General features: G+C 33.9%; 1 protein-coding gene across 3 annotated transcripts in view; it reads left to right on the forward strand.

The window, feature by feature from the left end:
- The window catches only part of PRKACB (protein kinase cAMP-activated catalytic subunit beta), a 126,360-nt gene that overhangs the window by 48,117 nt on the left and 53,541 nt on the right, over positions 1–24,702 (forward strand). The window contains exons 1-2 of one of the 3 annotated variants that reach the window (XM_042952404.1): positions 8,413–8,493; positions 9,125–9,268. The exons of 1 other annotated variant lie outside the window; for it this stretch is intronic. Coding sequence is in view for 1 of the 2 variants with exons in the window: in XM_042952402.1 (XP_042808336.1) it covers positions 8,310–8,493 (184 nt within the window). In the remaining variant the exon portion in view is untranslated. Of the gene's footprint in view, positions 1–8,233; positions 8,494–9,124; positions 9,269–24,702 lie in introns of those variants that run through there. One more of the 3 variants, XM_042952402.1, reaches the window with a different exon arrangement.

Below are 24,702 nucleotides of genomic sequence, written 5' to 3' on the forward strand. Positions count from 1 at the left end.
CAAAGGTGCTGATCTAAGTAAATTTGGAAATAGGTGAAATCTGTAAGGGTAGAGGCCACAGAAACTGCATAGTCGTGTACTTGAGTTAATAAAGTTGTTTCCCATGGGGATAAAGTTGTTAACTGTACCAGCTTAACAATTCTGATATTTCCATATGTGTATACTGAAATTGAACAAGTAAGTAAATGAATAGTGGATGGTTGGAGTGGGAGTTTTCAAGTAAGAAAGAGGAGGAAGTTAAATGAATCATGCAGTAATGAATTAGAGTTGGAGATACTAGAAAGAACTCATCTTTACCTTATTATAGACACAGATGATTATATGTAGAAATACTTATAGATATGGGTATATACACATTTGGTACACACATGTATTTTTCTGCTCTGTCAGCTGAGAAGGCCTAAAGGCAACAACACTCCAGTAGCAACAAGCTCACCTAGTTCCCAGATCTTGGTCTGTAGTACCATTGTCCAGGAAGAGGAACTAGAGCTCCTTGGAGAAATGGCTGATTCTAGGATTGATGCAGGAAGTATACAAAATGAGCATGGGCCATTTTATAGTGCTAGTAAGCAAGTGTTCAAATATACATGCATGTGTGCACGTGCTTATGCACACACACACGATTGTATATCAAAGTGGCATAGGAAGCAATTGAAAGTTTCCAATGGCCAAAACTTGAATGATTTGAGCAATAAAATAAATAATGTAGTATTGGATTATAGCCCAAAATATAAAATAAATATCCATTGAGTCCATATAGAATGTAAATAAATGATTGAATAAATAAATGGGGAAGAAGAGACGCATTGCCCTAGCAGAGGAATTCCACTCTGCCTTGAAGGAAGTAGAGTGTAACTCCCCATTCCTTAAGTGTGCACTGGGCATAGTGACTTAATTCCAACAAGTACGGTATGGAATAGGTGGAGGCACCTGAAAAACACTACCTCAACCAGGTGATCAAGGATAGCATTCACATTGATAAGTCGTGTTGATAGTATATACCCTTGATATGATGTGATATAAATGTTATTTTTACTTCTTTGGTCCTCAGTGCCCATAATCCCAGCCATCATGAAAACAACAACACACAAATAGTAATTGAGGAACACTGTACAACATACCTGACCAATACTCCTCAAAATTGTCAAGGTCATCAAAACAAGGGAAATCTGAGTAAGAGTCTAAGGAAACATGAGTCATCATAGCTAAGAAGAGCCAAAGGAGACAGGAGTACTAAATGTAATGTGGTATCATGGGTGGGATCCTGGAACAGGAAAAGGACATTAGTTAAAACCTAAGGAAATGTGAATAAACTACAGACTTTGGTTAACAAATGTGTATCAACATTGGCTCATTAATTATACAAATTTACCATACTAATGTGAGATGTTAATAATAGTGAAAAACAGGTGTTGGTTATATAGGAACTCTGTACTATCTTTGTAATTTTTCTGTAAATTTAAAGCTGTTATAAAATAAAAAGTTTATTTCAAGAAAAAGTTCCATTTCATATGTCTTAAAAATATAAACTATATTGTCAGAAAGTATCAAGTTGCTGGGATTCAGGATGGAAAGAAGGAAAAATTATGAAGAGGCATGAGAAAAGTTCATTATCTTGCCTTTGGTCCTGGTTTCACAGTTGTATTTATATGTCAACATCAAATTCTACACTTCACATATTTGCAGTTTATTTTATGTCAGTTATATTCATTAAAGCTTTTTTTAACAAATAGGGAACAAACAGAAAAAAACAAAATAATAGACCTAAAGCCAATTATATCAATAATTACAGCAAATGTAAATGATTTAAACAAGACTCAGCTATGTGTTATATACAAGAAATTGACTTTAAATATATTGATACAGTGTTTAAAAGCAAAAGACTGGAGGGAAAGATATGCCATAAAAATACTATTCGGTAAAATTTGTGTTGGCAGTATTAATATCATACAAAGTTGACTTCAAGAAAATTAGCCAGGATTAAGAAGGGATATTTATAATGCCCAAAGTGTCCATTTGGTAAGAAGATAAAACAATCCTAAATATATATGAATCTAATAACAGAGTTTCAAAATACATGAAGCAAAAACTAATATACTGAAAGGAGAGAAATACGAAAATCTACAAAGTTGAAGACTTCTTTAATCTTCTCTCAGTTATCTACAGAACAATTAAACCAAAAATCTGAAAGAATATAGAAGACTTGAAAAACACCATCAATCATATTGACCTAATTGACATTTATAGTGTACTTAACAATTATAAAAGACACTCTTTTCAAATGTTCATGGGACATTCACCATCAAAGACCATATTTTTGGTCATAAGACAACACTTTAAAAATTTAAAAGAATTAAAAATCATGTTCTTACCATAATGGAATTAATTAGAAATCAGTAAGAGAACTAGATACCAGGGAAATTTTTCAGATACTTGGAAATTTAAACAATACACTTCTAAATAATCCTAGGTATTATCCCAAAAAAAGTAGAGGGAAGGAAAAAAGATAAGAGCAAGAATCAATGAAATTAAAAACAGAAAGAATGGTAGAGAAAATCAATGAAAACAAGAGGTGGTTCCTTTAAAAAAATACTTAGAATGTTTTTGCCAGATTTACCAAGGAAAGTAGGCAAATTACCACTATCAAAAATGAAAGAGGGGATATAACTACAGATGCCACAGACATTAAAAGGGTAATAAAGAGATTTGAAACATTGTATTCACATAAATTTGACAACTTAGTTGAAATAGACCAATTGGTGAAAAACAAACTACCAAATTCACCGAAGATGAAGTAGACAACTGAATAGTACCATATCTATTAAAGAAATTGAATTGGTATTTTTAGCCTTTCAAAAAAGAACTCGTGGCCCAGATAGTTTTCCTGACAAATTCTACCAAATATTTAAGGAAAAAAATGATACCACCTTTTTGCAGTCTCTTCCAGAAAATAGAAGACAGAATACCTCTCAACTTGTTTTATGCCCTCATCCTTAACCTGATATCAAAATCATTCAAAAACAGTAATGAAATTAAAATTTGAAAATCTTTCTTATAAATATATACACAGAATTCTCAAGAAGTATTCATAAGTTGAATCCAGCAATATATAAAAAGAATAATACATTAAGACCAAGAGGTATTTATCCTGGGGATTCAAGCCTGGTTCAATATTTGAAAATTAATCAGTAACTGTAATCTATCATATTAATAGACTAAAGAAGTAAAACCATATGATCATTACCAATAGATGCTAAAAAAAGCATTAGATAAAATTAATATCCCTGTAAGATAAAAATACCTAGCTAACTAGGAATACAAAGAAACTCCTTATCTCAATAAGGGGCAATTACAAAAAATGTCAACAGCTGACGTAATAAATGATGAAAAACTAAATGTTTTCTTTCAAAGATTGGGAATAGGGCAACGATGTCCACTCTTGATACTCTTTTGTTCAACATTATTACTAGAAGTCCTAGAAATAAAACAATCTGTTCAAAGATGACATGATTGCCTACATAGAAAATCCTAAGAAATCTACAAAAAGACTCATAAAACTAATAAGTGCACGTAGCAAGATTGCAATATACAAGGTTAAAATATGAAAATAAGACCTATTTCTATACACTAGCAGTGAACAATTGTAAACATTTTTTAAAGTACATTTACAATAGCTCCAATTTAAAAAATGGTATGTAGGTATAACTAACAAAATATGTGCAGGATCTAAATGCTTAAAACTTTAAACACTAATGAAAGAAACCAAAAACCCAAGTATCATTAGGAGATACATTATGACCATGGATTGAAAACTCATTGAGATGGCATTTCTCTCAATAAACACAATCTTTTTTTCTTTATTTTTTTTTAACGTTTATTTATTTTTGAGAAGAGAGACAGAGCATGAATGGGGGAGGGTCAGAGAGAGAGGGAGACACAGAATCTGAAACAGGCTCCAGGCTCTGAGCTGTCAGCACAGAGCCTGACATGGGGCTTGAACTCACGGAGATCATGACCTGAGCCGAAGTTGGGCACTTAACCGACTGAGCCACCCAGGTGCCCCTCAATGAACACAATCTTAATAAAGTCCCAGCAAGATTATTTTTGTAGGCATAGACAAACTTAAAATACATATGAAAGGTTAAGGAAGTCTAACAGTCAAAACAATTAAAAAAAAAAAAAAGTTGGAAGATTTACCCTATCTGGCTTAAGACTTACTCAAAAGCTACAGTAACCAACACAGTAGGGTATTGATGAAAGAATTGACATATCAAATCAGTGGAACAGGACAGAGTCCAGAATAGACCCCGACAAATATATTGTTAATTGATTTTTGACAAAGCTGCAAAGTAATTCAGTTGTGAATGGATATATAAATTGTAAATCCATACACTGGAATACTATTCAGTAATAAAAATGAGTCAACTATTGAAACACAACGTGGATGAATCTTAATTGTTATATTGTGCTAAATGAAAGAAGCCAGTCTTAAAAGGTTGAATACATTTATAAAATACAAGAATCCATTTATTTTTAAAAATTTTTTATAAATATTTTTATTTTTGAGAGAGAGAATGAGTGGGGGAGGAGCAGAGAGGATCCAAGCAGGCTCTGCATTAACAGCAGCAAGCCTGATGCAGGGCTTGAACTCACGAACTGTGAAATCATGATTTGAGCCAAAGTCAGATACTCAACCGGCTGGCTGAGCCACCCAGGTGCCCCATGAATCCATTAAAACATTTTGTGAAAGGCAAAACTGTTACCCTAAAACCTTTATTTGAATAGCAGAGGTCATGGTCATATTATGTGCCCTCTATGTGGAACAAATAACATCATTTATGTATCGAGTATGCTTCCATGTGTTTCTTTTAACCTCAAAACTCGAAACTCTGACGTGTATAGTTATGCTTGGCCTCAGCATGATTGTAAACCTAAAGGTAGACATTGAAATCACATGGCTATAAGGTGACCGACCATCTAAAGGGAAACATTCTAATAGCAGATTTTTAGACTCGAGACAGTATATCCAAGAACTAATTCCACCACCTACTATTCTTTTATTCGCACTTCCTCATCTTTGTTTGAAAAATGCTGCATTTGAAAAAAATCTTTACTTCTTTTGGTAATCACTGTTGTGCAGTACGAAGGAGCTCTGATCTAGAAGCCAGAAGACTTAAGTGACTTTGGGCAAGTGACTTCGTGTTTAGAAGTTTGTTTTCTCATCTTAAAATAAAGTTAATAACACCTGTCCTGCCTACTTAATTTGTAAAGATCTGATAAGCCAGTGGAAACCATTTTATATGTTGTAAAGTAATTGGTAAATGTAAGCTTTCATTAGTATTATTAAATATAAGGAAAAAACCCCCAGGATTTTGTGGTATCTTAAGATAATCAAAGGAGATTCAACTCTGAAAATTGTTATAATCTAAAAAATTAATGCAGAATGAATAATAAGGACTTTGTAACCTCAAAGTTGATTGCTCTGGTTTTATTATCACATGTTATTTAAATTATTACTAGAGTATAAAATATGCTCTTGTATCAAATTTGGAGTACAGCGCTAGACATCTTAGTACAAATTAAAATTCTGAAAATACCGTCAGGATGAAATACGAGCAATATACTTCTTAAGATTAATTTGAATTATGAAGGAATTCCGTTTTATTTAAAGCTGTAGTTGTTTCCTTCTATCAGTAGATGCCAGTAGAGTTCTTCTTTTTAATAAAAGTCAAATTGCCTAAGTACTTCCATAGCAACAACTTCCTGGTCACATTACCATATATAGAAACATGCTCTGCAGACTAAAGGTTCTACTTTCTATAAGGACTTGGTAACAAATGGAAACAGTTTTATTGAAGAAAAAAAAAAAAAAAGCCCAGATTTCATCACTAGATGAACCTTATTTCCCCTTCCTCCTTCTATCCCTCCTCCTCCTTCTCTACTTATTTTGCTGTAAGCATTATGCATTGTTTTAAATAAATTAATCTTAGTGTTCTAGTTAGGAATCTGGATCATCTGTACTAATCTTGAGCAAGGTTGAATATGCCTGGCTAAACATATTAAAAATGAATATGGTGAGACAATTGTTAGGATTAACTTGTGCATTTGGCAAGGGAATACCATGAGTATGATATTTTGGAAGGTTAATGTGTCAGAGATGAGTGATTGAAAGAAATGACTGGAAGTAGAGAAAACAAATTATTTTAGAAATCAACATTTGCACTAATAAAAATGACACCCAAAGAACGAACAGAATTTAGTAACAGACTGAATATACAGAAAAAAGAGTTCAGTGACTTTGCATAAACAAAATTAAAACATTTTCAAGTATTTGATTTCTACGCAGACCTTCAATTTGTTAAGAATGAATGCTTTCCTCAACATATTTATTGAGTCTGCAATATATGTATTACATTTATGAATTCAAGTGACTCACAATTTGAGACATAAATTTACAAACAGCAAGTTTTAACACAAAGATTTAAGATTGGTGGAAACAGGTGAGAGTGATTTATTTTCTAGGAAATATGTGGGAAAACTCAGTGAAGAGGTGACAGTCAGAGTGGTCCTCGAGGGTGAATAGAATTTCTCCTAAGATAGTAAGTCAGAGAATTCAGGAAGTTCATCTACTTCTGCCCCTATAGTCCTTCCATACCCTGAGGTGTTTATTAAAGACTGCAGAACCTTGTTCAGGGTCTGTTTTGTGTAAAGTACTGTCAGCTGTTAATAAGTTATCTATTCTTGTACACACATATTTACACAGAAAGCTGAAAATTTTGGAAGTTTAGTCCTATAGATCCTGTTGGCTGTTTACATCGATACTAATTTTATCACACAAGACAAAGTGTACACAAAGGAGCTGTTACTTGGCAAAATTCATTAGTCAGTTTTTCATGGATATGTGTATGTGTTGTCCTAATTTGATTACATTATTGCTCCTACTTATTCTATTTATTATGATTGTTCCTATCCTATTAAGCAGTTGGCAGGAAATCTGGACTAACATATTTTTTTTTAATTTTTTTTTTAACGTTTATTTATTTTTGAGACAGAGAGAGACAGCATGAACAGGGAAGGGGCAGAGAGAGAGGGAGACACAGAATCTGAAACAGGCTCCAGGCTCTGAGCTGTCAGCACAGAGCCCGACGTGGGGCTCGAACTCACGGACCGTGAGATCATGACCTGAGCCGAAGTCGGATGCCCAACCGACCAAGCCATCCAGGCGCCCCTGGACTAACATATTTTTAGTTAGATTCTTCTCTCTCCCAAGGAGAAAAGCGTATAGATTTCTCATCCTTTAATTAGTGTCAAAAGGCAAGTACTCAAAATCATCATTAAATGCCACAGGTTACTTTGTTTCCTGCAAATAGACAGTTGCAAACTTTATTTACTTTTAATCAAATGAGTTGTTTCTAAGTCAGACCTAAAGTTAGGGATCAGGTAAGCAGTAGTACTCAAAGTGTTTAGTTTTAAAAATTAACATGTTTCCGTAAACTAGAAGGAATTTGTTTTCTCAGTTGAAATGCCTTGTTGTGGCTGATTTTATATCATTGTAAATCTTATATTTTGTTCCTTTTTTTCAAATTTTAGAATGTTTTAAAATGTACTGCTGATAGGGCACTTGTCAGCAGATTGTCACTTTGATAAGCAGTACTCCCATACTCCGTTTTTGTAGCTCCTGTATATATTAGACTTAAGTCATTGAGTTAGCAACATTCAGTTCTTTTTTTTAAATGCTAGTTCAAATTTTTCTTAGTTAAAACACGTCATATAGTTGTTTTGCAGAAGTTTTTAATATTCATTTTATATGAGTTTTTGATGAAAAGTTAGCTGCTTATAAGGATTCGTAAAATCTGTACATTAGCTGATTTCCTGGAAACCACACACAACCTTTTTAACCTATTATATTTGGAAAGTGGTTTGGCCTTGAATTGTTTGCATAGGGTTGTAATACATGTTTAACTAGTTTTCCTTTTTAAAAATTTTTTTCAGTCTGTATATAAAGCCTTAAATTTAATGTTGTCATCAACCTATTTATTAATATTAAACAGTCTTAAGTATAAAATCTTTCGGGCTGATATCACAAGGCTTTAAAATCCCCATCTTTAGTTGAAATGAAGAATTTTGCTAAGAAAGGCTCAGTAATGTACTGTTTTATATTAACAGGAAACAGAACAGCAGTAGTGGTTTGAATACCCTGCAAACAGGAAGTTTGACACTTGCATAGCTCTTAGCTTCTGTGTAAGAAGTTGTTGAGCTCCTTTCGGAAATATTTTCAGTTACTTTAAGTAAAGTGCAAATGCACATGAATGGCAGCTTATAGAGAACTACCCTGTAACCAGTATACAGGTACAACTGCTCTTCAGAAATTGGAAGGTTTTGCTAGCCGATTATTTCATAGACATTCTAAAAGTACTGCACATGATCAGAAAACAACTCTGGAAAATGACAGCCTTCATTTCTCTGAACATACTGCCTTATGGGACAGATCAAGTAAGTTTTTTTTTTTTAATGATACATTTTTAACTAGAAGCTAAAATACTAATTGGAATTTTCGAATCAAACATAAAGAGCAATGTTTTGTTTGTCTTTTTATGATTTGCACAAGGACATTTTGCAGGATGAAGTTGCAAAATGCCACAAAAACTTGATTATAAGTTGAACTGAATTGTGTAGTTCATTGTTTTGTTTTATATCTGACCACTGAGTATCAATAGGAAATCTTTCTACAAAATTCTTATCATCTCTAGTGTATGTTACTGTTTTTTTGTTTTTATTTTTGTTTTTTAAAAGGGAAGAGCCTAAACTTTAGAAATAATAATCAGGTTATTTTTAAAAAATTGTTTGGATTCGTAAGTCCTAAATTTCAAAGGTCAGAAGACTTGAATTTATAATTCAAGTTCTATTATGTTTACTATTTTTTATTTTTAAATGCTCGTGTGAACGTTACTTCAGTTTTACAAGCAGGATTTCTAATACAAAAGCATAGTATAGTTATTCGGTGTGAAATCTTATATTTATAACATTAGAAATATCAAAAGCTTTTATAATTATATTTTATGTTACTTATAATTACAGTTAAAGGAGGAAAAAGTTGTTTATGCATACATCACATTCTTTCCAGGCATGTTAAAATGTTTGGACTTGCTGCTTTGCTAAAATGGTGATATGTAACCATTGTTGGTGGCGTGCACTTTTAAAAGATAAATTTCACGTATAAACAATACCAGTGCCTCCATTCCACTTCTCACCTTGGACCCTCCGCAAGGTATTTTTGTCATTGTGATTAAAGGAACAATAGAATTACCCTTGGTAGCCTTGCCCTTTTTGGTGTGTTTGTTAATCAGATAGCACTAGGTTTTGCCCTTTTCTGTTTGTATATTCCATAGCAGTCTAAAACACAGTTTAAAAAGACAAAACAAACCAAGAATGCTTTACAAAATCTACTCCCTATTTTTTACAGTACCTTCATAGTTCTATAGAAGCTTATTCGAATTATTTATTTACTACAGCAGAATTTTTTACCTTCTTGGAGCTGTTTTGGGGAGAAAGTAAAGAACATATATATGTAAAATTTTTCTTATTCTAAAGGTTTTGTTTATAATTAATCCTTACCATATAGCAGGTTGATAGGTGAGGAATCTCAAATATCTTCAAGTCAATGAGCTGTTAACTATTGAAATAGTACTACATTATTAAAATTTACCATGCAACAGAAGTTTGTTATTCATTCAACTTGCCCTATTCTGTTAAATTGCAATCTCCTAGGTCCTTTTGGAAATCTTGCATTTTAAGGCCTTTTAATTAAATGTTCAATGAAGAATGAGGACAGTACTGAATTAGTTTCTGTTTCACTGATACCTGCTCATCCAAATAGTGGGTGTTTAGTAAATGTATCTCAAATGAATGAATATCACAGGCTTGTAATAATTAAAAGTTATGTTTGAACTGTACTGTCACTATATTTTTTTTAATGTGTGGGGCCTGTGATGTTTTCTGAAACACGTTTTAAAACCTGGCAATTGAAGATAACATCATGAGCCATGATTTCTTTTAGAAAAAGCAGATTGATAAAATGCTGTTAACATTTTTCTTTATTATGATGTCACAAAATAAACTAGTATTCTTGTACACAAGTAAAATTATATGTAGATCTCATAGCCCTGCAAATAATAGGCATAGTTAAAGAGTAACTGTATCCATTAATCAAGTATTCTTCTACTTTTTTCTCTCTTTCATATCCCCAAAATAATCAAAACAGACACAATAATGTTATATGTTTAATGATGAGTGCAGTAAACATGGAGCTCTAGTCTTCTACTATGGAATGTGTTGATACAGAGGAGAAAACACTGATACAACAGAAAAAGAGGAATCCTATCATTTCAAAATTCCAAGGTTTATTTTTGTGCTGAAAACACCAATTATCATTTACAGAGTGAGTTATGGAAGGAATTTTGACTATATGAAGTTTTTATGAAAACCACATTCTTCAAAGCTACCCAAAGCATTCTACTTGTATGACTTGTTTGACAAGGAAAAGGAATGTACTATCTACTGATAACAAACACTCTGAACATGCTTGTTCCAAAAGTGCTATTTTAAGAAATCAACTAAGCACGGAAACTACATGTAATTTTTTAAAAATTAGATGTGTGAACTATTGAGTAAAGGTTAACTACCAGTTTAGGTGTTTATGAAATGTAACAAGTTTTAATGCAAGTTTCTTTCTTCTCTAGTGACACTACGTATAGGAAGAAATACAGAATAAAAGCCAAATTGTAGTTTCCAGGTGGTTTAACTGTGTTTCATCTTTTACTACTAAATTAAGTAACAGGAATTCCTGTTTGATGGCATAAATATTTAACAGCTGATGCCATCCACATATAAGTACGTGTTCAAAAAGAAAAAAAAAAACATGGAGGAATTCTGCTTTTTGTTCTGACTCCGAATGAATGGGAATATTGACATTCATTGAATTCTCTTTGTAGCAAATGTATTATGGTTAGCTTTTAATCTTCCTTTGATCATAAATGGTGTATCGAATTATAGAATGCTGAACTTGATTGAAGTTTTCGCGTTTTAAATCTTAGACTTTATACACTTAATGAATGTCTAATAACATTTAAAGGACTGAATAGGTAAATACCATCAAACACTTTAGTTATTCTCCTTTCCCATTAACTGACAAGCTATTTTTTCTGGTAGATACAAATCCATGAGTGAATCTTAGATTTAAATACCATATTAAACAAATAAGCAATTTTGCATATGGATTTCTTCAGGTAGAGTAAGATAACTAAAGTGGTTTATCAGCCCACCTTATCTAGTCAGTTTTACCTTTCCAGTGCTCATACAATCTTCAAGATGATTCACTTTCATATTTATTTCTTAGGCCACTGAATCTGTGTCATTGTAACTTCTAAGCTAGAGGACCTTCCACATTATCCTTTTATCTACTTTTTCCATCTGTAACTATTCCATAAGCTTCTTGGTAGTAATCCATTTTTATTTATTTGGCAAACTTTTTTAATTTCTTTTTTTTTTCGAAGTTTATTTATTTTTGAGAAAGAGAGAGAGGGAGAGAGAGACCGAGCAGAGATAGGGCAGAGAGAGAGTGAGAAAGAGAGAATCCCAAGCAGGCTCCACACTGTCAGTGCAGAGCCCTGCATGAGAGTCGATCCCACGACACTGAGGTCATGACCTGAGCCAAAATCAAGAGTCAGATGTTTGATCCAGCCACCCAGGCACCCTTTGGCAAATGTTTCTGAGAATTTACTATCTCATAGTCTAAACAGGCTCTAAGAAAAATAAAATCTAGTTCTTACCCTCCAAAACAAGAGTAGGAAGAGCATACATACGAACAATATTTAAGGTATAGTGAAAAGGTCACTTAAAAATGTATAAGTAGCTTAATGTGGAGCTTAGTGTAAGAAGAAATTAACATTAGGGGAGACGGGACCTTCAAGAATATAAAGAATGAATTGAATTTGGAGACTCAAAGAAGGAGGAAAGATTATTTTAAGAAAATAAACAACATACACAAATAAGTGAAAACATGAAAATTTAGGATTTACTTAAAAGACATAGTAAGATATTGTCCGGAAAGGTAGTCTGTAGATCTGATCGTCGAAATCCATTAGATATTCAGAATTTTGGAGTACATTCTAATAGTGAGGAGCTAATACAGTTTTTTTTTTTTTTAAGTGGAAAATAATATGTATGCAATCTTTTGTTAAAAGAGCCTAAAGAATTTGCTTTTTAACTTGCCTGATAAAGGAGAAGTTAACTTGCTAACTCTACTACAAGGAAATGTATTTGGATACTATACATATTCTGTTTGAGCTAGGCAGTTAATTAGAACCAAGACTTTTGGTCACTTCATGAACATGGCAATGAATAGTCAGACAGTGGATTCCCTTTGTAATAACAGTGCTTATTTAAGGTGTTTCTTCTACCTGGAATTCCTTTTCCTTTCTTCTACCAATGGTGGGATCTTCTCGTACTTTTAGACCCTGCTCAAGTACTATCCCTGTAACAAAATCGCAAAGCATTCTATTCCTCTGTTTTTCACTCTATTAGAATTCATAATCTCTTCCTATGTTCTCATATTATCTTATACTCACTTAAAATACGGTTTATTTTATAGATTTAAAATTATATTACCTTAGTCCTTAGGTTACCTGTCTCCCCTATTTGAACTCCTAGAAGGCATGAATTTGTCAATTTATTTTTGGTATCACCAGCATAGTTCTCAATAAACATCGAGTTTTTTGTTAGATTGCCATTAAATATTACCATGGCCTTACACTAACGGGCTTTCTCTAATTTGTTCTATTGTGATCTTTGCAGTTTATCTCAAAGACCTGTGGTCATTAACCAGAAGCAGTAAAATGCTGACCTGAATCTGGAAAATATTACATGCCAGAGGCACTAAACTTTTCACTGTTACCTGTGTATTTTGATCACGATTGTTTATATGAATTTGAGTAATCAGCAGCCCTTATACTAAATTAACCGGGATATTAAGTGATTTAAAATTAGAAAATGTTTCCATGGACTATTTGGCAGTGCCAAATAGTGTAATAACATAAAAAGTAGCTTTTACTTGCTTGTAAGAATATTTGCAAGAATAGCCATTCTACATGGTTAGGGAAAAAGGGAGGTTAAGTATATATTCTAGGTAATGTCTTGCTACTCAGAGTGTATTAGCAATCCAACAGTATCAGCATCACCTGGGAGCCTGTTCAGGCAGACTATCAGGCCTATCAAACCTACTGAGTCAGAATCTGCATTTTAACAAAATTACCCAGCTGATTCATATGCACATTAAAGTTTGAGAGACACTTTTCCCCTAGTAACATTTTAATCTGATTGCCAAATAATATATCTTCACTGGAGAAAATTTGCAAATCTTAGGAAAGAAGAAAGGAAAAAGTAAAAATCACACGATCCCACCAAAAGATAATCACTGCTAACATCTTTTGTGTATATAGTCTTGTGATAGATACACAAGATATATATATATGTATACACACTATATATATCTTGTGTATCTATAGTCTATTTGATGCATAGATAAACAAATTTCTACCAGCCCCTAAATTTGGATCATTTAGCATACAGTGTTTGATAACATCTTTGCTAATCATACAGAGGTGTTCCACAAGGGCGACCAGGTGGCTCAGTTGGTTAATCGTCTTACTCTTGATTTCAGCCCAGGTCATGATCTCACCGAGGTGAGATCCACCCAGTGTGGAGCCTGCTTAAGATGCTAAGGTTCTCTCTCCCTCTCCCTCTACCCCCGACCACCTCAGGAAAAAAAAAAAAAAAAAAAAAAGAGTTGTTCCACAATATCTTTTAAGATGGCTGTTTTGTATTCAGTTGTAAGAATACATCACAATTTATTTAACATATCACTGGTCATCGAGATTGTTTTTAATTTTTTGCTATTATATAAAAAAATGCTGTAAGAAATATCCTTATAGCTAAATCTTTGAATACGTTATTTTTATATTTTATAGGACAAATTTAGAGAAATGTTATGACTATTTTAAGCCTTTTGTATTAAATTAATTGCACCCTAAATGTACACGTAATATATCCTTTTGGAGTTAAATTTGTTTCAATGTTCAGAGAAGACATTTAAAATCCCTAGTATAATTTTCTGGCACGTCAAGCATGCTTTATTTTCTCCTTTATTATTAGTGTTTATCAGATTTTTCCACTTTTCAAAGCTGGTCAGTTATTAGGAGCAAATAGTCTGAGAGACATGTTTTATTTATTTCTTTTAAATGTTTATTTTTGAGGCGTGTCTGGGTAACTCAGTTAAGCATCCGACATCGGCTGAGGTCTAGATCTTGTGGTTGGTGGGTTTGAGCCCCACATCGGGTTCTCTGCTAATAGCTCAGACAGAGCCTGGATCCTGCTTCAGATTCTGCGTCTCACTCTCTCTGCCCCTCCCCCACTTGCGCGCACGCGCGCGCGCTCTCTCTCTCTCTCTCTCTCTCTCAAAAATAAACGTTAAAAAAATGTTTATTTTTGAGAGAGAAAGACAGCATGAGCGGGGGAGGGGCAGAGAGCGAGGAAGACACAGAATTTGAAGTAGGCTCCAGGCTCTGAGCTGTCAGCACAGAGCCAGACACGGGGCTCAAACTGGTGAACCACATGACCTGAGTGGAAGTCAGACACTTAACCCACTGAGCCACCTAGGCTCCCCATGAGAGACATGTTTTAGTTGCCGAATAGAGCATTATCATTACATGTTCCTTGGTAATCAGCAGAGTATAACTTAGTTGGGTTGGAGATTCAGTCATATTATAAAGAACATTGCATAATTCTGATTGTGCAATATAGCAGTGACTCCTGTCCCTTCACTGCCACATTTCCTGGGTGGAATATTTTCATATACATTATCACATGAAACATTTATTTACTCTCTGTCAGGCATTGTTCTAAGGACACTGCATATATTCGTTTATGTAACCCTTTAAAAAAACCAGTAGGGTAAGTATTATTATTATTCATATCTTACAAATGAAGAGACTGAAGCACAATGAGGGAAAGTAATCTCCTCAAGGTAACATATCTAATGGAAGAAATTTGAACCCAGCAGTCTGGCTCCAAAGCCCATGCTTTTAATACCTGTTCTGTGAAACCTTTCTACATGTGTGTAAGAAAAACAGGTCTTTGGCTTCTATAGCGAAGATTTGTGTCTTAAGTTTCCTGTTAGATGCAGAGACAGCGTGCTATTATGAGGACCAAGAAAAGCAACAGGCTAGAAAGAGAACTTTGAAAATAAGATGTTCATGTGAAAAGAGCCAGTAAGTTGGAAGTTGGAGTGATGCATTCTCTGAAGGATTGAATATTACTTGCAAGCCCTAAAGTAATGACTGCTTTTAACTATGCTTTTAACTAGTTATGTAACTAGTATGACCCACTTAGGATACAAATAAGGTTTCATCTTTTAAAAAAATTTTTTTTAATGTTTATTCATTTTTTTGAGAGAGAGCGAGGGAGACACAGAATCTGAAGAGGATCCAGGCTGTCAGTACAGAGCCCAATGCAGGGCTCAAACTCACAAACTGTGAGATCATGATCTAGCCGAAGTCGGACGCTTAACCATCTGAGCCACCCACACGCCCCGGTTTCATCTTTTAAATATTCGAATTAATCATTTGCATTCATCTATTCATACTGGTTAGGGCTGCTAAGTAGCTTTTCTCTTGGGGTCTCCTTCCAGCCCCCTTCACATGTTGCTAAACTTCTGACAGTTTACTCATTACAGAGAGTCTAATCTTTCTAAAGTGTAGATACAGAGAGGAGTATTTTGATTAGTATATAAGCTAGTGGTCTCATTTTTAGCTTCTGTTGATTTTGCCACTGCTACATGGTTTTACGGTTCAAAACTGATCCCAAAGGATTTGATGTATCCTTGCACTTGATGTGATGACACTGACCCTTGTGGAGATCTTAGTGGTTCTTAAATAGGAGGGTGACCACCCTTTCCAGTGTTATGCTCATCCAAGGAATATACCATAGGATTTAGTTTCCTTAATTTATACTTCTGTGCCTTTTGATCCTGACTTCTATGTCAGGTTGAATGTGTGAGAAGGTTATCTTTTAGTTTAGCCCTTCCCCACCCTGTACCAAAATCAGCCTTCCTCTCTTTTTTTTTTTTAATTTTTTAATGTTTATTTATTTTTGAGACAGACAGAGACAGAGCATGAGCAGAGGAGGGGTAGAGAGAGCGGCAGACACAGAATCTGAAGCAGGCTCCAGGCTCTGAGCTGTCAGCGCAGAGCCTGAACGCAGGGCTCGAACTCACGAGCTGTGAGATCATGACCTGAGCTGAAGTCAGACGCTTAACCAACTGAGCCACCCAGGTGCCCCAGCCTTCCTCTCTTAAACATCTTATCCAGGGATAGCAGACTGGTTGTCTGTAACCCAAATGTAGCTCACAGATAATGTCTTGTTTCGTCCTCAAGGTATTTTTTAAAATAATTGAATTTGGTACCATTCTTTCATATAAAAATATAAAATACAATGGTTTTAAAACTAGAGATTTCATATTAATATGTGGACTTCATATTCTTGAAATATTAAAGAAGTTGATTTCAGTGGCCTCTTATTCCCATTAAGAACAAATGGGCAGCACTGAATGAATATCCTCTTTAATCAGGATTAATACTGTCTAATTTATGCTAACCTTTACTTCTATTGTTTTGCCTGTATGGCCTCTGTAGGCACTTAAATTTGGCCTATAGTGCCTCCATTGTTGAGCCTAAATCACCAGCTCACATTCTCTTTTCCTCTTTGATAAAGCTTACTTAGTGTGCCTTCCTACTCATGGGCCACAGATACTATCACTAAAATTCATGAAAGAAATTCTGGTAATTCTGAATCTTAGAAAGAACGGGGTCTAGGTTTTAATCCCTTTCTTTTAGGATCCTTGTTTTATTTTTAATGCGGATCTACTTCCTCCTTCCCTTTAATTAGTTTTGTTTACGATTGGGTATTAGGAAGGAACAGCCTTTATCTCACTCCAAAGGGTTTTTGTTAGATCATTCCCCCAAGCTAATGGATGCCTACCAGCCTTATATTTACATAATTAAGTTGTCCACTAAAGTGATTCTTCCCAGAACATAGAAGACCCGCTTCAAGCCACTGTCTCTACATCCATAGAGAAGCACTTGATAACTTTCTAAAAAACTAAGTATAATTTATATATACCATAAACTCACTTGTTATAAGTACAGTTCAATGTTTATTAATAAATTTATAGAATTTTGTAGCCATCATCACATTTCATTTTTAGAATATTTCCATCCCCTCAAAAAGTTCTTTTGTACCCTTCTGCAGTTAGTCTCCACTTCAACCTCAGACAAATCCTGATCTGTTTTGTATCCCTATAGATTTTTGTCCCTACAGATTTTCCTTTTCTGGACATTTTATATAAATGGAATTATACAATATGTAATGCAATCAATCAATGTTTCTGGCTTCTTGCACTTAGAATAATGTGTTTGAGGTTTATCCATGTTATAGAACATATCAACAATTTTATTGCTGAATTATAGCATGCTTTATGAAAATAACACATTTTCTTTATGCACTCAGGAATGTTTTTGGTTATTTGAATAACGTTTCTATAGACATTTGCATATAAGACTGAGTGGACAAATGCTTTCAGTTCTTTTAAGTAGATATCTAGGAGTAGAATTGCTGGGTCGTATGTTAAGTTTGTGTTTATTCTTTTAAGAAACTTCCAAATTGTTTTCTTAAGTGGTTTTGCCATTTTACATTGCCACCAGCAATGTATGAGGGCCAGATTCTTTACATTCTTGTCAATACTTGATATCATCAGTCTTTTTTATTATAACCATTCTGTTATACGTGAACTATTATTTCAGTGTGGTTTCAGTTTGTATTTCCCTAACGATTGATGATGTTGAGCATAATTTCATATGCTCTTATGAGCTGTTTGGGTATCTACTTTGGAGAAATGTGTTTTCAAATCTTTTGCCCACCTCCAAAATTTAGGATTTTTACCTTCTTACTATCAAGTCTTGAAAGTTCTTTGTATAGGCTGAACACAAGTTGTCAACCAAATAGATAACTTCCAAGTATTTCCTCTCATTCTATGGTTTGTCTTGTTTTCTTAAATGATCTCTTTGAAGAAGAAAAGTTTGCAATTTAATTAAGTCCAATTTATCATTTTTACCTTTATAGATTGTACTTTTGGTGCCAAATCCTAAGAAATCATTGTCTAACCCAAGGCAATGAAGATTCTTATTCTCTGCTCTCATCTAGAAATCCGTTTTTTAAGTTGTTTTGTATATGATGTGAGATACGGAGTGAAGTTCTTTTTTTTTTTTTTTTTTTCCTCTTCATATGGTTATACAATTTTTACTGCACTTTTAATCCAATTTTTAGCATCAGCTATCAGTTTCTTTTAAAAAAAATATGCTGGAATTGAGTATTGTGATCCATGAAGATGAAATATTTCTCCATTTAACAGACAGCCTTTAATTTCTATCCAGTTTTCTACTTGTTAGTGAAGAAGTCTTGTTAAAATTGATTTTTTAAAGTTTATATTTAAATTCCAGTTAGTTAACAGTGTAATATTAGTTTTAGGTGTACAATATAGTGAATCAGTACTTCCATAAAACACTCGATGCTCATCACAGCAAGTGTGCTCTTAATCCCCATCACATTTTTTAGTCATCCTCCCACCCACCTTCCCTCTGGTAACCATCAGTTTGTTCTCTATAAGTTGAGAGTCTATTTCTTAGTTTGCCCTCCTGTCTTTTTTCCTTTTGCTCATTTGTTTTGTTTCTTAAAGTCTATATATGAGTGAAATCATTTGGTATTGTCTTTCTTTGACTGACTTATTTTGCTTAGCATAATACTCTAGCTCCATCCGTATGTTGCAAATAGCAAGATTTCATTCTTTTTTATGGCTGAGTAATATTCCATTGTGTGTGTGTGTGTGTGTGTGTGTGTGTGTGTGTGTGTGTGTGTGATTTTTAAGTATTTTATTTTTGTTAATACTCTTGTGAATGGAGTGATTTCTTTCACATTTGAATTGTTGTTCCTAGTGAATTAAAATCTAACTGATTTTTGTATATTAATCTTACATCCTATGATGTTAATAAACTTATTTATTAATTCTAGTAGTTTCTTTGTAGATTTTTAGAATTTTCTACATATATAATCATGTCATAAAAAAGCAAATAAAGACAGCTTTCTTTCTTATCAATCTGTATACCTTTTTCTTACCTCATTGCACTGGCAAGAATCTCTAACATAAAATGGCATAGAAGTGGTGAGTGTAGACATTCCTGCCTTATTCCCAGTCTTAGGGGGCAAACATTCCGTCTTTCACCATTATATATGATGTAAGCTACGGAGTCCCCTACACACTTGCCCTTTATCAACTGGAGGAAATTCTCTACGAGTCCTAATTTGTTGAAAGCTTTGATCACAGGTGTTGAATTTTTGGAATACTTCTTCCTGTATATTCAGACAATTATGTAGTTTTGTCTTTTATTTTATTAATACAGGGTATTCCATTAATTGATTTTCAATGTTGAACCAACCTTGCATTCCTGGGATAAATCCTACGTGGTCGTGGTATATAATCCTTTTTCTATACTGCTGGGTTAGGTTTGTTAATATTTTGATAAAGATATTTGCATTGTGATGGATATTGGTCTGTAATTTTCTTTTGATCTTTGTCTAGCTTTGGTATCAGACATTATGGAATAAGTTGGGAAGTGTCACATCCTCCTCTTTATTTTGAAAAAGTTTATATGGAATTGATATTATATCTTTGGATGTTTCATAGAATTCCCCAGTGAAGCCATATGGACCTGAGCTTTTCTTTGTGAGAAAAATTTTAATTATTAATTCAACATTTTAATTTGTTCACGGGTATCTTCAGATTTTCTATTTCTTCTTGAGCTAGTTCCAGCACCTGTGTCTTTCTGTGAATTTGTCCATCTCACCTAAGTTATATAATCAAGATAAAGTTGTTTATAGTATTCCTTTATAATTTTTTAAATTCATCTAGTGTCAGGGGTGATGTTGTCTTTTCATTTTTGATTTGGGTAATTAGTATCTTCTCTATTTTGTCTTATTTTGTTTTGTCATGTTTTGTTTTAATTTTTCATCAGTCTAGCTTTATCAGTAAGACTTTTGGACTTACTCATTTTCTCTGTTGTTTTCTATCTTCTATTTCACTGAAGTCTGTTCTGATCTGCTGTTTGGTTTTGGTTTAATTTGATCTTTTCTCTTGAGTTTCTTAAGGTGGAAGCTTAAATTATTGTTTGAGACCTTCCATTTTTTCTAATATAGGTGTTTAAATCTACAAATTTCCTTCTAAGCTCTGCTTTGTCTACATTTCATAAATGTTGATTTTTTGTAGGTTCTTTTACATTCAGTTCAAAATATTTTCTTATTGCCCTTTGGATTTCTTTGTGATTTAAATCCAAATATTTCAGGATTTCCAAATTTTCTGTTACTAATTTCTTTTTTTGTTTGTGTTTTTTTTTTGAGAAAGAGAGACAGAGACAGAGAGAGACAGAGTGTGATGGGGGAGGGGCAGAGAGAGAGGGAGACACAGAATCTGAAGCAGGCTCCAGGCTCTGAGCTGTAAGCACAGAGCCCAACGCCAGCCTTGAACTCACAAACCCCGAGATCATGACCTGAGCTGAAGTCCAACATTCAACCAACAGCCACCCAGGCGCCCTCCATCTGTTGCTGATTCCTAATTTAATTCTGTTGTGATCAAAGAACATATTTTGAATGATTTTTCAGTCCTTTCAAATTTGAAATTTGTTATAGTATTTAGCCTATGCTTAATGTGGAAATTTCCATGTGTGCTTGAAAATACTATGTATTTTGATGATGTTAGGTGCTGTGTTTTATAAATGTCAAAATTTAATGGTATTATTCAAAGTTTTCTCCATCTTTGCTGATTTTCTGTCTAGTTTTCCCATGAATTATTGAGAGGGGAATATTGACATCTTCAAATACAATTGTTGAATAATGACGCCCTCCTTTCGATTCTCTCATTTTTGTTTTAGTATTTGGAGGCTGTTTTTTTTTCAGTGCATATGCATTTCTAATTGTTAACTCTCTCAGATGTATTGGCCTTTTTATCATTATGAAATGTCTTTTTTTGTCTGAAGTACTGTTTTTTTTTCTTTTTTTTCTCTTGAGGTCTATTTTGTCTGATACTGATTTAGGTACTCCAGCTGTCTTGTGGTTACTATTTTCATGGTATATCTTTTTCTTTTCCTTTTCCTTTCAACCTACTTGTATCCTTAAATCTGAAGTGTGGCTCTTGTAGACAGGACATAGTTGGTCCCTGCTTTTTTCTTTTTTTAATCCTGCCTTTTTTTTTTATCCAGTCTGATAATTTCTGCCTTTGATCCATCTTTGTTCCATTCACATTCAGTGTAATTATTGATATGGTTGGATTTACATCTTCTACTGTGCTGTTTGTTTTCAGTATGTCTTACAGTTTTTGTTGTTATTGTTTCCTTTTCATTTCTTTAGTGTTAAACAAATATTTATTAGGTGTCATTTTAATTTTTCTTTGTTTTTTAACTAAATTTTTAAAAGATATTTTCATACTGTTTGATTTAGGGGTTATAATGTACATTTTATCTTATCGCATTCTACTTCAGGATAAATCTAGTAAATCTATTTAAATCTAGTAAATCTATTTTGATCCAAGATAGCTCCATATCTTCTCCAACTCTGTGTTATTATTTTCACACATATTACATGTGTATTTTTGTAAAACTCAGCAATGCAATTTCATACAGCTGAAGTCCTTTAAAGAAATTAAGAGAACAGAAAAGTATGTATTTATAAAATCTTTTACTTCTATTTTTACCATTTCCAGCATTTTTCATTTCTTCCTGTCAATTGAGTATTGCCTAGTGTCATTTCCTTTCATCCTGAATGACATCCTTAAGTATTTCTGCTTGCAACAAACATTCTCAGTTGTTTATTTGGGAATGTCTTTATTTCACCTTTGTTTTTGAGGGATAATATTTTGGATAGAGAATTTTTGTGAACGGGTTTGTTTCTTTTTTCTCTTGGCACTCTGAAGATATCATTCCACTGCCTTCTAACCTCTCTTATTTCTGTTAGAAAGTCATTGATCATATTGCTTTTTCCTTGTGCATGATTAGCCATTTTTCTCTTGCTGCTTTTAAGATTTTGTCTTTGTCTTTCAAAAACTTGACTATGATGTGTCTAGGTATGAATCTCTTTGGTTTATTCTAGTTGATATTATTTGAACTCCTGGATCTGTTGGGTAATGTTTTCCACATTGGACTTTCAACCATTATTCTTGAAATATTTTTTCTTTGCCCTTTGTCTTTCTGCACTCTTTTTAGGATTCCTATTACATGTATGTTGGTACCCTTGATATCCCGCAAATATGTGAGGATCTGTTCATTTTTCTCCAGTCTTTTGTTCTTTGTATTCTTCGGTCTGGATATTTCTGTTCATCTGTCTTCAAGTTCACTAATTAAGTCTTTGCCCTCCTCAGATCTTCTGTTGGGCCTACGTAGTGAGTTTGTAAATTTTGGTTATTGTACTTTCAAAGTCTATGATTTTTATGTTGTAAATAGTTTCTCTTTCTGTATTGAAACTCTCCTTCTTATATCATTGTCATTATAATTTCCTTTAATTCTTTAAACGTAATTTTCTTTTATTCTTTGATGTATTTATCATAGCTGTTTTGTCTGCCAAATCCTATATTTTGACCTATTCAGAGACATTTTCTATTGACTACCTTTTCTCTTCATTATTGTCACATATTTTTGTCAAAAAACACTGATTGTTTTAAAATACTATTTTTGTGGCACTTCTGGATTCTGATTCTCTTTTCTTCCTGGTTGTATGTATATATGTATGTATGTATTTATTTTTAATAACTTTTTTGGCCTTAATATATGGACTGTCCCCCATGGTGTCTGGCTGCTAATTTCTCTGCTAGGAATTACCCTGTGTCTTTGTAACTTAGTTGTTATTCAGTGATTGATCAGAGGTTGTCCTCAAACGCTGTGAGCAAGTCTGCATTTGTGGGTTGAGGAGCACATTCAGTGTTTTCACTTGAAGCGGTTTTCAAGTCTGTACCAGCTTTAAATTTCTGTAGGGTCCTCTGGGGTCTCCCCTACAGGAATAGCTTCCCAGTTAGCTAGGGATATGTTTACGTCCTCTCTGACTCTCTCATTTCCATTTTCTGTGTTAAATTTCTTGCTAGACTACCAGTCTGCTGCTCACCCCTACCAAGGCCACAACTTGAGACTAGCAAAGCTGGACACTTGCCCTGTTCATTTCCTACAGTTTGCTTTTTTTATTGACAACATCACTTGTGTGGGATTTTTTGGCCTGCTCTGTATACCACGTCAGCCCCTCTGGCAGCAAAGCTGCTAGTTGTCAAGGCCAGCCCCACCTGATGGAAGTACTGCACTGACTGAGCTGTTGGGGGAACAGGAGTAGCACTGAGCAAGACCACCTTAGACTCCCACCGTTCTTATACAGAGTTCAGCAGTTTTTCGTGAATAAATGCTTCTCAATTTACTGTTTGTGATTGCTAGGTTCCCAGAGCCATGAAGTCATCGTTTTTGGCAATTTTGTCCAGCTTCTTAGTTGTTTCGTAGGAGATTTTCTGGCTTATTCATGGCCCCATCACCAGAAGTCCTAGCTCACCTGGGAGCTTTTCAAATGGCAAGTTCACTTGCTGAAGTTCCACTTAATGAGGTACCATTCTATAGATCCTTTGTACCATTTTGGTACAAAATTTAGGTCTCTGGGAATCAGAACAGTCTGTTCATCATGCCATCCAGTCTGCCCACCTTGCTATACAATCTGTCGTCTTAATCCTTTTTGATGTAAGGAATCTCACACTTCAACAATGATCACCAGTAACTTTTTGTATGTTATTCCCTTTTGAAAACCACGTTACTGGCATCTGACGCTGTTTGTAATGCCGAATCGAATAGAAGTTTGTAAATGCATTTTATGATTCTGCTTTATAAATGAAATCTATAGTGTTGTGTTTTGTCTCTTCCGTAATACAGAATGTTTAAATGGTTAACATTTGTGCTGCAGTATAGCTTTCTGGCTCATGAAAAATGAAAGCTATCAGCGATCTGGGCAATAAGATTCATCGCCAATAGTCACTAGCAACAGCACACAGCATTTTAATATCAGTGAGGTCCACAGCTAGCAGTAAGAGCTGGTGTAATTGAAAGACGTTTAGGTGCAATCATTCTGCTGTTTGTTCCTTGCCAGGTTCAACATGGGATTGTGTGAGTATTTGAAGAAAACAGCAATTTTTTTTAGATCTTTGAAAGATGTAAAAAGGGTAGATAACTGCTTAAATTTAAGAAACGTGGTAATTTTTAAATCATGTGGCTCTAAAATAAAAAGATATTTTATTTGTCTTGCTTGATTAAAGCTTTAGAAAAGCTACTCCTTGGTTACAAGTGAACCGATAATTCTGGTCTAATGTTGCCGTGGTAACAACTCATGCTGATATAATTGAGAACATCTTATACATCCTGGTTTGAACATTTTCTCCCTGCCATTTTGAGTTGTTCTAGTGGTATATGAAGGAGGCTAGAATAACCAGCTTGAAAGAAATTAAATCTAGTTATACACATCTTTGGCATT

Source organism: Panthera leo, chromosome C1 (assembly GCF_018350215.1).
Source record: "Panthera leo isolate Ple1 chromosome C1, P.leo_Ple1_pat1.1, whole genome shotgun sequence".
In the NCBI taxonomy this organism is placed as follows: Eukaryota; Metazoa; Chordata; class Mammalia; order Carnivora; family Felidae; genus Panthera; species Panthera leo.